This window comes from Syngnathus acus, chromosome 24 (assembly GCF_901709675.1).
Source record: "Syngnathus acus chromosome 24, fSynAcu1.2, whole genome shotgun sequence".
Classification (NCBI taxonomy): domain Eukaryota; kingdom Metazoa; phylum Chordata; class Actinopteri; order Syngnathiformes; family Syngnathidae; genus Syngnathus; species Syngnathus acus.
Genome location: NC_051108.1, coordinates 6,950,599 through 6,968,032, shown reverse-complemented (window position 1 = coordinate 6,968,032; position 17,434 = coordinate 6,950,599). Strand labels below are relative to the sequence as shown.

Sequence of the window (17,434 nt, the reverse complement as noted above, 5' to 3'; positions counted from 1 at the left end):
TCTTGTCTTCATCATTATAGTCTTAAAGGTGGTGGTGGTGAGGGGGGGGCGGGGGGGGGGGTGTCACAATCTAAAACATGATGTAATGTTTCGTGCCATTCAGGTAATTATGGGTGGGGTATGATTTTATTTGACCACTAATTTAAACCTAAGTTCACTCCACTGCATGTAAAAAAAAAAGGCATTTTAAAGTAATTTATTATGACAATGATTCTGCATTGCCATCTCGCTAAATCTCATTTCGGCTGCCAAGGTAGGCACCTTATCGTGAGCGCGCATTCCTACACGAGTGGACGTGCACCGTGCAAGACGGGCAGACAAAGAGTACCGCTTGTATTGGTCACATCAAGAGCGAGAAGGACAAGAGGAGGAGGAGCGACATTTGCTCGGTCTCTCTCTCGCTGGCTACTCAAGGAGATGATGTCATCCTTGGGCCAGGTGGACCGAGCTGGAAGGGAGGTGGGCAGGGAAGGGGCGGAGTTTCAGTGCTCCCCTGACAGGTAGTGATTGACAGGTAGTTAAAGGTACACTTGGAGTGAAATAGAGTGATATTATTTGTTCAAGTACCGATAGCAATAGACTTACGACAAACAGTATTGATTTCGTATAGTTTACAGATAGATACACTGTTGATTTAGATATCGCAACTCCTCTCAGCTCATCAGTACGGCACTAATGTCAGCTATTCTTTGCAGAGGATAAAGAATATGACTGAGCACTATTTATGCTCAAAGAGTTTGGGCGCTGCGGTGAACATACAAACGAGCATTAAGCTAGCAGACTTAAAGCCTAAGCTATGTGGTTATTTTAAAGTGCTGATTTGCTAAAAATCACTTTATTAAAATGATTTGTGCGCACATGTGTTAATGCACTATACAGTAAAACGTTATAATGCTAATTTCTTTTATTCTAGCAAATAAAAAATTCATATTGGTTTTATTTCAAATTTATATTCCAACTAAAAATGTTTTTGTATGAACTCAATTTGCTGAGAACATTTTGAAGCGCAATTCTCAAAGCCTAAGCACCAAATGAAAAACCACTAGTCAATGCCGAGGTAAACAACTGTTCCTGGTAGTTCCATTACTTTTAATCCCAATTTGGATGCAAACTTTGACTTGATGATAGCAGTCTGTCTGCACTGACATGTTCAGACGTGCCCTGCTACTGCAGTGTCTCTTTAAAAGGCGCAACCATGCAGGAACAGGATCCACAAGGGGGGCTGGACCTTGATCGCCTCGCACGCTGTCTGCGTAATATGCGCGCGCGCGTGTGCGTGTACTTGTGTGCGTTGCACGCGTGTCGAAGAGAGCACATCGAGATACAGTAGAGTAGTAAGGCGGAGTGAGGTGGCAGGCAGTCTTGGGAGGAAGGAGAAGGCGATGGCGTGCGCGCGACTTTCCAGGATGTTTTAAAGTCTTGCTTTCTCGAGATACTCGAGGTAATTCTTTCGGTTCTAGTTTGAAACTTGAGTGTTTTTTGGCGTGCGGTTCACGATTATCGTTCAATTGTGTTCCTTCCACAGACGCTAAAAAAGACAACCAGTGCGCGCGAGCCTACAGTGGAATAGTAACAAAGAACGGGAGCGCGCATTGATGGGACGCGACTTTGACAGCTCTCGGTATCGTCGCTCGTAAAGTCGAAAAGTAAAGGCGGACATAATGGCCGAGGCCGCGCTCCCCGACGCCGTGGCCATCGACCCGGACTTCGAGCCCCAGCAGCGGCCGCGCTCATGCACCTGGCCTCTGCCCCGGCCGGACTCGAGCGCCACCAAGCCGGACGCGCACGATATCATCCCGGAGGAGGAGGACGACGACGAGGAGGGCGCGCACCACCAGCATGCGACCATCGTCGGCAGCGGCTCCGGCGCGGTGACGGACGACCAGAGCAGCGGCAGCCCACTAGCTGACGGCGCGCTCTCTTCGCCCGGCCAGGACAGCGGCGGCTCGCCGCTCTCGGCGCACTCTCCGCCCGCCGCCTCCGGAGCGCTCACCCCGGGCGGTCTGGCCGTCCAACAAACCCCCAGGAAGGCTTCATCTCGCCGCAACGCCTGGGGGAACCTGTCGTACGCCGACCTCATCACCAAAGCTATCGAGAGTGCGCCGGACAAGAGGCTGACATTGTCCCAGATCTACGATTGGATGGTCAGATCCATCCCTTACTTTAAGGACAAAGGAGACAGCAACAGCTCGGCTGGCTGGAAGGTAAGAAGATTCTCCAACGCGCACACGCACAACTCTGTCAGCCCAGTCCCCCTCCTTCCTCCATCAAAACAAAAACAAAAAAGCATGTGGCTTGTCAACACGCACCCAAGACCCCTGCACATTTTTTGGGGAGGGGGGCGGCGGAATGTATTTAGAACACTAGTTGTTTTCAACTGCCAAATTCAAGATCAAAAATGCATTTCATTCATCTTTTTTTACTTGCGGTAAATTACACAAGCATGCACATGTTTATATACTATATATAATCCCACTGAATGAAATGGTTCAATTTAAAATCATTAGGTCCTTGAATCAAATGTATTAATTCAATAAACAATGTGTGAAGATCGTTATCAATTTAATCTATTCATGTGGTTGGAAGTGTAGCAGAAGTCATGTTTACGACCAGAATATTCGACACGCCACTCGCTCGGGCGCATAACATAAAAAGCGTTCAGTCGAAATGACACGGAGTAGCTGTGCCTAATGATACGGCCGTTGGTGACGTGAATGCAGCGCTCCTTTGTTTCTCCCGTTGCGAGCCATGTGCATGACAGTAGTCCTCGGAAAGACAGACACAGAGAGAGACGTTGTAACCGGTTGATCTGGAAACACACTAGCCTAGTTTGTGTGCCTCCCAACAGCCATTGACGTTAATCCATTAGTTATGGTAAAGATAGAATGTAAACGTGCCAGACAAGAGATGAAATGAAGTCCTTTGCTTTGACAGTCGAACCAGATGCCACAACAAAATATGATTAGAGCAACACATGCTTGTTAGCTATTTGTTATGTCAACTCCTGGCAAGGAACCGCCAGTGTGTTGGGTCAGGTAAGCAAGGTTGCCGCAGCCACGAGGGGGAATGATTACATAAGTACGCTGTTGGGACTTGAGCTGGACCTTTTGAGGGGAGTGCTTTGAAAGGCAATGATCAGGAAAGGGTGGGGGAGGAGCCGAGCTAAGATGTGGGCTGTGCCAAGAAGGTGCAGCAGGCCAGGGGAGGAGCTACTGACAATTCTGACAGCAAATGAATAACGATACAATGCTAGCTTGACTTACAGGTTTTCAGTTATATAGCTCGTAAGCCCCCGTGTACATTTCCAGGGGTCTGTTGACCACCAAAACACTGATCCACAAAATTCAGTATGGCCTAGATTAAAAAATCTGAACTGATACCTGAAATAAGTTCCACACCCGTGACCATTCCGATAAAGGCTTCTCAAGTTTTTCTATGCTATCTGGCAAAAAGTTTGTTTGTGCGTGCATATCAAGGCCGGGTTAGCTTTCACCATGCAGGGGGGCTGTTACTCCTGGAATTTCGGGCATGAGGGCCCGAATGGGAGGGTGGAGTGGTCTCACGCCTGATCGGTCCATAAATCTTGGCAGTCTTTTTTTAGTCCTCTAAACAGAACCCCCCACTGCTACCAAAACATTAACACATCATCTAAAGCGGGATACACACACAGCAGCCATTTTTACCACCTAAAACCCATTTTGAAAATGCAATCAGGTGTGTACCTCACTTACTAATCAAAGTTGGCACTCAACCCCCGGCCATCTCACTCTTAAAAGTTTCGCCGGGTACAGTCAGGTCGACGAACTCGCAGTTTCACGCGGGCAGGGCACCTTTTGTTGAGAAGATTTGTTGAGCAAATCCCAGTAATCCCTCTGGGTTTCTCTCCCAGGTTCCCACTTACGTCACTTTATATCTCTCGTCAGTGAAGCATTAACCTCGGCAGAACTCGGTCAAGACGCGTGGAAGTCAGTCAAGGAAATATCTGATCACTTGGAACAGTCAGCCTGTCCTCCTCGCCACTAGTTGGCGCTACACTGTGGCGCTTTGACACATCGGTGAATCTTCAGGTGTGTCATTGTACAAATACTATTGGTATCGGTACTTAGTATCGCTGAGTGAATACTCGTCTGTGTTTTTCAACCCCCCCCCCCCCCAAAGTGGATTTCAGGCCAAGAGGGGCAGCCAGAACTGTGGAGCTGCTGAAATGTGTGCTCAGAGATGTGTCAGGCATTAACGGAGGTGGCACTGCCCCCCAAAATAGTACTTCTACTTGTAAATGCGCTTGTATGTGTGTGTCTTAAATCAGAAGATTAGGTGAATCCATGTGCATTTTTATGTAAGCATGTGTGTGTGAGGAAAAGTATTCCTGGCTGCAGTGAACTTTGTGCTCTGGTGTTACTTAACCCCCGCTGTAACTGGCCGCCTCTTCCCAGCAGCTGCAAAGTTATGTCATAGCCACACTCCGCGCGCAAACACGTACACACGCACGTCTTTTCTTTTCACTAATTTAACTTTACGAGGCTCTAACGGCCCCTACGCGCCCGCATTAAGAGGGACGAGTCGCGCTGCTCCATCACCGATAACAGCTGAGCCTGCTCGGTGTGTTTTTAACCTTTGCATACCGCCCCCCCGCATGGGCAGACATGCACAGACGTATGCGGCGCTTGCCCGCTCATGTTCGGGCTCAGAAGGGGCTTCTGGTTGTTGCACACCGAGCGTCAAGTTGCGAGGTGAGGAAATCAAAGTGGCCCACAATAGCGTAAAAATTCAAAATCCAATTCCACTTAACAAACGGGAGCGAATGTGAAGCATTTTTTTTAATGGCCAACAAGATCTTACCGTGTTTGTGAATTATTCATTCATTTTCTGCGGCAGCGCTAAATCATCTGACAGATGACCTCGTATTTATTTATTTATTTCGACTTGATCACGACAACAAAATATTTAGACAGGGAATGAAATGAAGGAAGCCACCCGATGCAAGAAGGCAAAGGGGAGGGGCCGGGCGGGGAGGGGCCGAGTCAAGGGAAATTAACAAGCTTTGCTCCCAAAATGGTGTAATACAAGTGCCCTCTGGCTGTGATTCCCAATGGAGTGCTTGGTGGGAGTGTGTGTGAGGGGGGGGTTAGGGAACCCGCCAGCTCCAGGCACCCCTCGCAACGTCTGAAAAGTGTCAGCCAGCCCAGCCGACCTCGAGGCTCTGTTCTGGTTCCGTTTCCAATCAATAGGCACGGTTGGTTCGGTGAAAGAAGCTCACCCTTGTATTTGGAATTTCATCACGCATTCACACGCGGTTATCATGAATTTCCTTGTTTTTGGCCCGTGGCAATGACTTTACACGACAAGGTAAAGCAGAAATGGGACAAAATATCGATATTGCTGCTGTCAGCCGTTCATTTGGTCAACAAAGCAAAACGGTCAATATTGTAGTGAAGCAACACTTCACGCACGTGGCCGAGTAACCGACAAACGCTAACGCAAGAATTAGCGTCGACAAAGGCCGACCAGCCGGTGCTTTCATTTCAAATTCCTTTTGAACTTTCCTTTGCGCTGTCGAGTCTTCCGGCTCAAGTTCAGCCAGAGAATGTTGAAAAATGATCACGGGCTTCTTTTAATTGGAACGAAACGGTGAAAGGAAAGAAAGCGACTCGGCCGTAGATGGCGCCGCCCCCGCCCTGCCGGCACGACCCGTTCTCTGTTCAAAGGCGCCTCTCAATTATTCAACGCGCTCAGGAGGAATTTAGAATGCCGTATTAATTTTTAAGAGCTGTTCTTGGCTAAAGGCGAGTGTTATTTTCTTTTTTGCCGCATCTGTCTCGCTTTGGACCTCCATCCCTCATTATTTTCCAGCTAGCGTCCTCGTTTGTCTGAATAAAAAAATGCGGCGTCGGCAAAACAAACAAGCAGCTAAGGTTGCTTGCTGCCCTTCAAACCCATTTGGAGTTCTAATCCAAGGAAATGAAGATTTGATTCGCACAGTTGTGCCCTCCAAATTGTATTGGCTGCTTAGTTTTGTGTAAATTAAAGGCGAAGAAGCATCTCAAGGTCCGTTGAGTCGGTGAGTTTTTTAGCGGAACTTGCTGTCAAAGCAGACCTCTCCCGCTCCAAACGAGCAGCTCAGCAGTTTGGATCGCTCTTCCACTGTTGATGCGTGAACGTAATGTTTCATCCTGGTAATTGCAGAGCTGAACTTGCAAGATAAAAAAGTACGACGCAGACAAGCAACTTGTTGCAAAACACTTCTGGACTTGCTATCGACTCTTGTTCGGCGGTACTGCACGGTTCTATTTCGAGTATTATTGGTCAGCCCGGGTTCCATGCGTGCCGAACCAATTCCATACGAGTGATGTAAACCGCTGGTGGGTGGCAGAGTAAGCTCACATTACAGCGGGTTCGAAGTTTTATGCCGGTTATGACATTTGCGGTTTTAAGGATAGAACAGCGTGCAATGAACTATAGTAACTTTTAAGACTTTATCACATGATTTTTTTAGGGATATACGTTTGTCTATTGTTTATACTTTCTGTCCACATGTGTTGCTTTACCATTAGTGTTCAAATATTTGGCACTTCAAGGGTTTTAAAACTGACTATTGATGCTAACTGTTAGCGTCACAACGATGTTTTCCCATTAAACATTTGCATTAAGCTAGCAGGCCGTTCCTACACTTACCGTTTTTTTCCATGTATAATGCGCCCCCATGTATAATACGCACCCTAAAAATGGCATGTCGATGCTGGAAAAAAGCCTGTACCCATGTATAATACGCACCCAAATTTTGACTTTTTTTTTATTTATTTTTTTTAATTCTTTTTTTTATTTTTTATTTTTTTTAAAGTCCCAATGATCGTCACACACGCGTCTGGGTGTGGTGAAATTTGTCCTCTGCATTTGACCCATCCCCGTGTGATTTTGATCCATCCCCTGGGGGAGAGGGGAGCAGTGAGCAGCAGCGGCGCCGCGCTCGGGAATCATTTGGTGATCTAACCCCCCAATTCCAACCCTTAATGCTGAGTGCCAAGCAGGGAGGCAATGGGTCCCATTTTTATAGTCTTTGGTATGACCCGGCCGGGTTACTTAAGTCCGTAAACATAAAATTATTTCAGAAAAAAGATCATCTTTGGGAACAACCGGATGTTATTCTGCCGGTCAGTATCACTGCGCATGCAGTAGCAAACTCAATAGCGAAGAAATATGTGAGACTCTCAACGGGATCACCAATATTTGAGTGATGTTCCAGTTATTTATCACAATTATTTATTATTATAATAATAATATATATAATATATATAATAATTATTTATTTATTATTCACAATTGTCATGGTGATCTTTCTGGTGATTTCTTAACTAGGCTGGATGTATTTTTTTTGTTGGCGTTGATTTCTCCGACTGCCCAGAAAGGCACCACCGCGATCAGTTAGGTTAAAATGAAAAGAGAGGAAAGTGACGTTGTAAAGAACCATCTGTGACAAGATTTTCTTCAAAAATTGTTGTACCATGATTTTCTTCACTAAAAAAAAATTAAAAAAAAAAAAAATTTTTTTTTAAATTGTACCCATGTATAATGCGTACCCCAGATTTTAGGACAATAAATTAGTTAAATTTTGCGCATTATACATGGGAAAAAACGGTATTTGAAATACACAATGTATAAATCTCTTTGTTTTATGTTGAGTTTGACAGTAAACGCAAACTTCCTATAAGCTTCCTGTCGAAGAGAACTGACTGGAAATGAAGCTTTTTTATCCCCAACCCTCCTTTAAAATCATCAAAAGAGACAAAACATGACTGCCAAATACCGGCCCAACTGGAAATTCACGTTATGCCGACGACGCTCTCTGCATGTCGTTGTACAAAACAAATAAAAGTTGTAGAAAAGCAGCAATTACACAGATGACACCCATAAATCGTCTGTAATTCTGTCTACACAAAACACCCCTGTAAATGCTTTCATGCAAACCTTAACTTGGCTCAAGGTTTTATTCTGGCAGGATCACTTGTACCAATTTTGTACTTACAAAATTATTGAATAATGTTTTTTTTTCTTATTTTAAGACAAACTTATCCATATGTATTCATAAAATCTTAATAAATCATAAAACTTGAGTATTGGAAAAAAATACTCTTTGCCTGGTAAGAAGAAATATGATGGCAGACAAAGAAAATAACCTATTTTGCCTTGATTTGAGATATTAACTTTCAGAATTTTAGTTTGCAGTTTAGATGGGCAATGTAAAAGTGCCAGCTTGGCTTTAAAACTTTAATTTGTTTTTCTTCGGAGCCCGTCTCGTTCAATTACTCAGCCGAGGCAACGTGGCATCACTGAGTCGGTAAAGACGCTCGTCCTGATTAACAATTAATCGACTACGACCAAGCTTTCCGTGTCAGGAGGGGGGTGGGAGGGGAAACGATGGAGGGGGGCTTCAATCTAGGTGTGCATTCCTTCTCTGTTATGCTTCTAGTCCAGATTGATGGCAGCGAATTAAACCAGGATGAAGTGATTTGGTGGCCTGCTAAATTGAGCTAATCCAGCGGTGTGTGGGTGTTTGTCTTCATACAGCCCCACTCTGCATATTTTAGCTACATGGTCCACATATTAACATCTACTTGAGGAGAGGCGCTTAATTTTTTTTTTTCCCAAATAGATGACAAGAACAAAAAATGGTACATTTGGATTGTGGATTTTTACCAATTTCGGCTAGGTCAACATGTCCGCACAATGCATGCCACCGTTATTATGAACTACAACAGCTCTCGCTGTAGACACGATTGCCTCAAATGTTCCGCATCCTCCACGCGTCATTAAAACAGGGGAATGATGTTTGTTGTTTCTTTTGGGTGTAGGATAATTAGTTCCCATCATGGTAGAATGCAAAACTTGTTGCAAAAGGGTTGCTCAAAGTGTTGTACATTGAAAATATTTCAACATAACAGATGGTTAAAACTAATACCGGGCCTCCATTTCATTTCCCCTCTCATCTTAATAGTTATGGTTTATGATGCCTAGGCAAACCTTTGTTTGCACACCTGGCTTTTATGGAAGAGTGTGTGTGTGTGTGTGTGTGTGTTAGGGTAGAGGGGCGGCAGTGGGGGTTGATAAGAAAGAGGAGACAATATGCAAGGCAGTCGATATAGGTCAATCTAATGTATGACCTCGCCTGGTTGCTGACAGTGCGATAAGTGACAAGACCTTTCGCTGACGATCTGATCGCTTTGTTTGACTGCTAAAAGACGTCCGACAGAATCTTCTCACAAACCAGCGCAGGCTGCCGGGTGGGTGAAATCTGATCCCGAGGCGCGCCTTACTCGACGAAATGGAAAGGTCACGCTTTGACTGGTGTCCCAGTGACCCCCAAGAGAAACGGCGGAGAAGATCAGTCGCCCGCAAACCTTCTCAGTTGAATTCAACAGGAGAGTGATGCATTTGCTGCAAAGGCCTAAAGCATAGACGCTACAGCCGTGGGCCATAACCGAGGTTACGGGTCGGATCCTTAAACCGGACGGATGTATTTGACAGCCATTTGTGGAAAGAACTTAAGGTGTCAATCATTTCTCTTGTGGGTCCTAAGAGCCTACCTAAGTCTTTTTTTTAAATTCTGATGCAAACTCATGAATAACAAAAGAGGGGATTGTCTGACAGGTAATCAAAGTGTGCCAAGCAGTGGCGAGCTGTGCATTTGGTACCTGGGACTTCATTGGGGATTTAACCAACTTAATCTACCTCTTAATCCTACCACTATCACGTGGCGATTATGGAAACCGTCAGGACTATTCTATAAGACTTCACTACAAAAAAAGACATTGCTTGGTTCTGTGACCAAGAACAAAAAAAAAAAGCTGCTTATCTGGTAAGAGTGCTTTAGAGCCTATTTGGCAGACAGAACTTTCTGCGTTAGCCTTGGTTGAGTCAGAGTCCCACTCTGCACCATTGTCCCTATGGTGTTCCGCAAGGTTCAATCTTGGGACCCCTGTTGTTTTCATTGTATTTGCTGCTCCTGGGTTCTCTCCTCAGCAAAATTGCACACTTTCTCATTGAGTCCATTCATGTTACTATGGTCCATTAACTTAAGTACAGTTACTAACTTTAGCTGCTTTCATTTGAGGGAGGTATTTATTTTTCCACCTGAAATTTCAAACATACAGTATATTAAGATTTAGGCATATGGACGCTTAAATGATACACCTGTTTTGTGTTCTGGTTGCTATAGCTTTTCCAGGCTTCTTATTAGTCAAATTGAACTGGACTACTTGGCATGGATTAAATTAGGGATGCACCGAAATAAGAATTCTTGGCCGAAACCGAAAACCAAAAATGAGGAAACCAAGGCCGAAAACCGAAAACACCGAAAGAAATGATTGTCAGTTATTAGAACCACAGCATTTATGGCTACATGTGTACTAACCTCACTAAAATCAAGGCATTGCAATAAACCAGTTACAAAAGTATGAAAATATTTATTTAGCACTGACATTACAACAATGCACAATATAAATTCAAATTAAAAAATAAAATAAAAATAAAATGTTTAACTTGACCCCACTCATGTGTACATTAAATAATAATTTACAGGCTTATAACTGACTGGCCTGCTGAAAGACTGTAAAATTAAATATGTTCTCTTATAAAAAACATCCGCCACAGACGGAGTGGGCGTGCTCGGTGTCAGTTTCCTTTTCTGTGTCGCCTTCTTCTCATATTCAGAATGGCGATCGGGATGTTTGGATTTCAGGTGATGAATTAAACCCGACGTGGAGAAACTTTTTGCAGATGCACCCCCTCTTGAAATTTCAGCATTGCATGTTTTGCAAATCGCTATCCGTGGATCTTTCTCTGAGATAGTGAAATCAGTCCACACCGCAGACATGCTGGCTCTTATCCCGTTTTCCCGCGTGCTGGTTGCGCTGTTTGCGCTGTTTGCTCACGTCATCACAAGTTTCGGCCGTGTTGTTTCGGTGATTTAGGTCTTTCGGCCAAAAACCGAAAATGCACTTTTGGGTCATTTTCGGCCGAAAATTTTCGGTGGCCGAATTTTCGGTGCATCCCTAGATTAAATGCTTTCCTTAGTCTGTGTTTTAGGGGACTAGGTAATTTAAAGACTAGTATGATTCATGCTCCCCCCCCAAAAAAAAAAACCACACAGAACATATTAAGGAAACGTGTGCATGAATGACTCTCGCACATTATTACTGAAGCCACGTGGTCAGACTGCTGGATATGCATTTTGATGGTGCTCACTAAGGAGCTTTGTGAGTAGTTTGAGAGCACTCTGCATTAGTGAAGCTGCATTTCTCTCCCCTTTTCGCTCATCTTTCTGTCCTTCCTCCTCCTCCCATCCCTCAACTTGCCTTTTCTGGTCTAGTGTGGCTTGCCGGGGCATGGAGAATGGCCAGTGGTGTGTTACTATGTGTTGCTTATGAGAGCATGAAATCCCTCCAAAGCCTCCAGGCACATTCAGCCAGACACAGCTCGATTCTACACACAGAATGGAGGCTATATTAATAGCGTGTGTGTATGTGTGTGTTTGAGACCATTGTAGGTGCATGCATGTGTGATTCCTCTCAGTGTGCGGCTCATCCCTGCGTTCCCACGGCGACCTTCCTCACCATCTGCCAATCAATCGGGAAGTCATACTTGCAGAGATTGACACCGCAAGACTTTTTTGGTGTGGGGGAATTAGAGTGCTAGTAGGAAATACACATTACATGGGAGGGGAGGGGCGGGGGAACGCACCCAGTCAGCCAATGTTCATGCATAGAGGAATAGTCTCAAACACACATCTCTTATGTCAGTGGCTCAAGGCTTTTGTGTGTGAAGGGGCCCTTCTACAGTGGAGGCTTTGTGTCTGCTATGAATACGTAGGCGAATTTGTGTGTGTGTGGGGGGGGGGGGGGGGGGGGGGGGGGTAGAAAGCATCGGGAGGGGCTAATGCAGGGGAAAGCCCTTGGCTTCAGCTGTTGTTATACATTTTCTGACTTAAACCCTCCATTTCTTCTACTCTCCTACAATCTACTTTCTTTGTTGGTCATTTTTTTAATGGTAGGTTGGTTGTGGAATGCATCCACGTGATAAACTGGGGTTCACTGTACTGTGAGAGGGGGTTGTACATCGTTCATGTGACCTGGCCATCGGGTCAAGGTTGCACACATTCCCCACGCTGCCGTCTTGTTACTTTAGATTTAGCCGACGCTAATTAAAAGGAGCTATGCCTCATGTCTTTGACTTCATTGAGTCTCAGCATGAAAAGTACATTGGAGCAGATGCAACTCCTTGTGCGCTGAGCAAAGGTCATCGCAAAACTTTGCTTATTACTGTTACAGTTGATAGCGGGCAGCCTGTTGCAAAAGGTTGAGATTGGACGCACATTTTGCTGACTTGAGGGAGAAAAAAAAAGGCATTCTTGGAAGAAATAATAACTTCAAGCAAAGTAGATAAGAAGTACTAGGAAGAAAGTGGTTACATTGACAAAAGTGGTTCTGCTGACTGCTGCTGACCACACATTATTCCAAGAAACACGTAATGCATTGATATTGCTTTATCTTTTCTTTTCTTCATCTTTTCAGCTTTTTTTTTTGGTCAGGCACATCACCGCGTCTAAAAGCGCTCAAACGTTTGTCTTTTTCTCTTTCCTTCTGTCCTTTCGTTATTTTAAAAGGCAGTTTGATGGGTCAATATTGTGCAGGAATCCATTTTCATACGAGCACTTTAGTCAGTGTGTGTTCATTATTCATGGAGCTCCATCACCTCCCATAGCCTAAGCTGCTTGCTTGAAAACGCTTGTGTGTGTGTGTGTGCGTGTGTGTGTGAGAGACACAGATGTGTGAGCCAGACCTTTGTGGACTGCCAGATTCCCTGAGGACGCGCTTGTCCTCAGTTATCGCTTTGCAATGACATCACTGTGAAAGGCTTTTAGTCTGATTAATGTACAGTGTATCTGCATTTGTGTAACCATGTGTGTGTATGTTGTGTGTGTGTGCGTGTGGGTGTGTGCGTGCGTGTAGGTGTGTGTGTGTGAGAACTAGATCCACCTAATCCTGGCGTGTGCATTAACGTGCAGTATAGGCCAAACGAAATTACCTAAATCCTGTCTTCATGGACCCCAACGTTTATATTAAGCCAAGGCTCATGTTTTATTAATGGCATATTCCATAGTACGTTCATTAACGAATTTACGAGTTTTCAACCCAACGCCAGCTTCCGACGTCACTCGCCAGACCACGCCTGTTTATTTGGAATTACGAGATTTTGGGAACATTTTGTACCCCCCCACAAACACACTCTTAGTATTCAGGCTTCCTCTCCGTAATCCATCATTTCCCCGAGCCTCCGCACAGTTGCGGGCTCCGCATAAGCCTCCATCGCTGTAAATATGGGTTAGTGTGCCTCATGCAGCCTGTTTGCACCCCCCCAACTCTCCTTCCTCTCTCTCCCTCCATGCTGTTTTTCTTGGCATTTTTATTGTTATGCACTTCCTCTCCTTTTTCGCCACCGCAGCAAAAACAAAACGGCGCAGGGTAAATAAAAGACCGAGTGGGATAAGATGCAATTTATGTGTAAACACATTTGTTTTGGACACTAGTGTACATTGAGTTGTTATGTAAGGGCTTGCTCCGGGTGCCAAGAGTCAGTTGGCTGCAGATTGAATTTTCCATGACGCCTGCTGCCAAAAACTGTGTATAAGTGTCTTGTGTGAGTACTACTGCTTTATCTCTATCATTGGATTGTGTCAAAATGATTCTCAGATGGAGTAACTTCCATCACATATGCAAAACACAATTCACAAAATCCATTTTGGACAATTCCATGCATCCAACTTTGTGGGAACAATCTGGATGGTAACATATACAGACTGAACAAGAGGGGTCCAAGAAATGACCCTTGAGGGACCCCACATGTCACGGCCATGAGCTCAGATTCAAAACTGTCGACAAATACAGCCCCAAATAACTCTGCAGAAGAATAAATAAACAGGCCACTTGCATGATGTACTTATGCTTGCTTGGCCTGGGCCTAAGAAAAGAGCAATGTCAAATATGGCTCACCAATCCTGTCTCTAGGATGAGGGTTTGTCTGTCAACACTTGTTACACCATAAGATGAGGAGGCCAAAGGAACAAGTGTCTATATTTGTCCGTCTGAGCCTCACTCAGCCGTTCATTCTCGTTCGCTCAGACTCCCCTCAGCGAGGCTCTTCTTCGTCTTTTCACCGGCCCGTATAATTACCCAAAAACTGTACGGAGACAGTGCCGCGGCTCTGCAGCCATCTGCCGCCGTCATTGGCTGCTCGGCGCTCCGACTCAGCTCGCAATTGGCCGTGGGCCTCAATGCGGGATTCAATCAGCTGGGTGGAAGTGTATGTAGGTCAGTGTGTAGCGATGCCCCCACCCCCTTTCCCTTCTCGTCTCCTCCAGCATCTCAGCCCTCTTGTGTTAATTGGCCGCCTTCCAAGTTTGAAACCCGAGAGAGACTCGAGGCGAGAGCGGAGAGACGGGAGATGAAGCGGGGAGGTTAAAAGAGGAAAGGAAGTTGACGAGGGCACGCCGGGTGGGGGGAGGATTTGACATGGTGAGGCCTGTTGCACTCGGCGGTGCAATAGTACAGTATGTACACTCATGGAAACAGATGGAAAAATAAAAAACACTAATTTTCAACAGCACGTGTGCTCAATAGAGACAAATTTCCCTTTATGCGTGTGAGATCGCCAACTACTGGCCTGGCATGCGTATTGCAGCATTTTCAAGGTCAGTTTGCGTACTAGTGGTGAGAGCGATTAGATACAAGTTCGAGAGGTAACATGACATAAATGACACGAGCCACAGCAGCTTGATGGTTTATCTAATCTGTTGGAATTGGGATTGTGACTTTGTGCACGCACATACACACACAGGCCATTGTGTCACGGCGAAACGCTGCCGCGCCGACAGCCCCGTGTCCTCTTGCGGCTTTTTAGCGAGGCGGACGCTGCTTGTTGCTGAATAATTCACACTAACCTAAATTCTTCCACTGCCTTTTACACCCGACACACACACACAAACACACACATGAATCCTGAAACACCCCTCCACCCTCTAAGCGGTGGTCCCTAGGCGTCGCCCGTAGTAGACCAAGCCAGACAATTGTCAGACAGAACAAGTAAATACACTTTATTTTGGCGGACTATCTGCAGTCGCGTCCTTCACGTTAAAAGTACGGCCCCCAGCGGTTTGCCTGCCCGGCAACCAACCCTCGCTGGCCTTCTATGCCCTTTTTTTTAAATATTTCGGCGAGATGATGATGTAGCACCGCCCACTCGCACTAAAGTACACAGAGGCACGTCTGGCTTGTTTCTATTTTTTTTGCTCTCCCTCTGCCCTGGCTTTGAACTCATTAGGATTGCGACTCTTCCCGAACTACCCATGCGCACGCACATTCGCACACACTGAGTGACTTTAGCTTAACTCGACCCACCGAATGGGCCAGCCACTGACCCACTTAGCGAGGAATAGAGCACCAGACAGACAGCAGACTTTCTACTGCGGGGCATTCTGGGAAATAAAACGAAGAGACAACAACAAACAATGCATGCGCCCCGACACACATTTGTTTTTTATCAGGTACTTGGATATTTATTTTTCTGATGATTTTCTGGATTACATTTGGATAGACTACAATGTGGTATTTTGTTTAGCAACAATCAACAACGTACACACAAACGTCCAGACATGAGCTGCGGTGAACTTGCAACTCGACGACTCAATCGTCGCGTGACCAGACAGAGGAGCAACGTGTCGGCCTACCTAACGTAGCGCCGCCATTTCCCCTTTTTCTGGCATTATTTCTGTTATTTTTAGCAGACGCCGTGAGGCCACTGACTGCTGACTGCACATGTGAGCGCATTGTAGCCGTCTCGATCGAGAAGGGTTACGCACTCTATTGCACTCAAAACAACTTTTGCAACTTCATTTCAAAACAGGTTCGCACAAAAGTAAATAAATCCATCTGCTAACCAAAACAGCAGCACCCACAGAGGCACGTCCATTTGTTTTCTGTCGCTAACCAAAACAACAGCTGATACATGACTTAGCAAGAGCTGACTGTTAAGTATGCCACATATTTATTTTGTCCACTTGGGAACACAAATCAAAATATTTGTGAAACTACATTTTGACTTCACACAAATCAGCCCAAATAAAGGCCGCACCCCAAACATTGATTGTGTAGTTGAATAAATAAACACCCACCAAGCCACCTTTTGTGCAAAAAAATGTCTTTCGCAAGATTTTAGTGTGTGCAAGGAGATCAACAACACTCTACTGTAGCTTCAAGAGGAAGTTGAGGTACTATCAGCAAGAGGCCCTCCCGACTGAAAAGTGCTTTCTTTCCACTCCTGTCCCCCGAAGACCCCCCCCCCCCCAACTCTACAAAGATTGCCACACAAGCGCCAAAAGGATTACCAGAAAATTCTCCTTTCAGAGGCACCGAACTCTTCAAGTTCCACAGTCACCTGTGCGTGAGAGTGGTGGAGCTCTCAAGCGCCTCGCAAAAAGAAAGTGGGTGAAAAGCAAAAAAAAGAAAAAGAGAGGAGCTGGTTAGGAATGAGCGACTGGTGCTCGCAGCAAGTGGGACGGGCACACACACAGAAAAAAAACAGCAAGCAGTTCTGGCCTGCTGCCAACGGATGCTACCATGCAACTTTTGTGTGGTTAGTTGACTCAGAATGACGAATGCCCATACATGTAAAATAAATACCCGATAACAATATACAGTCTGCTTGGGCTTTTAATGAAATTCCATGTTAGTTGCCATGCCGCTCAAGTTCAAACGGCGAGGGCCCAAAGGAGGCGCCTTGTGCATATTTAACTAGTTTGGATTTGGGAAAATAAATCATCTCCTTTTACCATGGGCACCATCACCTTTTAATGGTAATAATGAGTTTAGCAGAAGCGTGATGGAGTCACGCACACGCAGCAGTTTGTACACTATTCATACCGGACACTCGTGCGCCCACACAGACCAATGAACTGGCTTAACTGGATTTTAAAGGGAGTGATTTAATTATATGCTATCACAGAAAACAAAGCTTTTGGTTCACAATGACTAAGTAGAGCCAAGCAATGAGCTTTGTCACCACCTTTGTGCTTGAATTTGTGCCGATTCTGCAAACACATTTAGAATCGCCTTAAACTAATCATAAAAAATTATCAATTTGTTTTCATATCAACGTCATTTGCTAGTCAGGGGAAAAAACATTAAGGGAGAGAAGGCTTCCTTCATTTCTTCAAGCAGGAAGTCACGTGCCTCCTCCAAAAGGCGGGTGGGCGGAGCAAGTAGAAAGTAAGGCAGGGGCCACCCTGTTGCTGGGAGAAAAGATTCTGACTCGGGCCATTTGGTGTGTGTGTTTGAACAGTGTGCACGTGTGTATTTGTTGGAGTGTACTAAATATACACACTTTAGAC

General features: G+C 45.3%; 1 protein-coding gene and 1 long non-coding RNA gene across 2 annotated transcripts in view; both read left to right on the top strand.

The window, feature by feature from the left end:
- Positions 1 to 17,434, top strand: part of LOC119118353 — a 439,862-nt gene that overhangs the window by 62,022 nt on the left and 360,406 nt on the right. The gene's annotated exons all lie outside the window — the stretch shown is intronic.
- Positions 1,232 to 17,434, top strand: part of foxo3b (forkhead box O3b) — a 28,374-nt gene continuing 12,171 nt past the window's right edge. The window contains exons 1-2 of the mRNA XM_037245266.1: positions 1,232 to 1,441; positions 1,526 to 2,204. Of these exons, the coding sequence (XP_037101161.1) occupies positions 1,662 to 2,204 (543 nt within the window). The 5' untranslated portion in view covers positions 1,232 to 1,441; positions 1,526 to 1,661. The remainder of the gene's footprint in view (positions 1,442 to 1,525; positions 2,205 to 17,434) is intronic.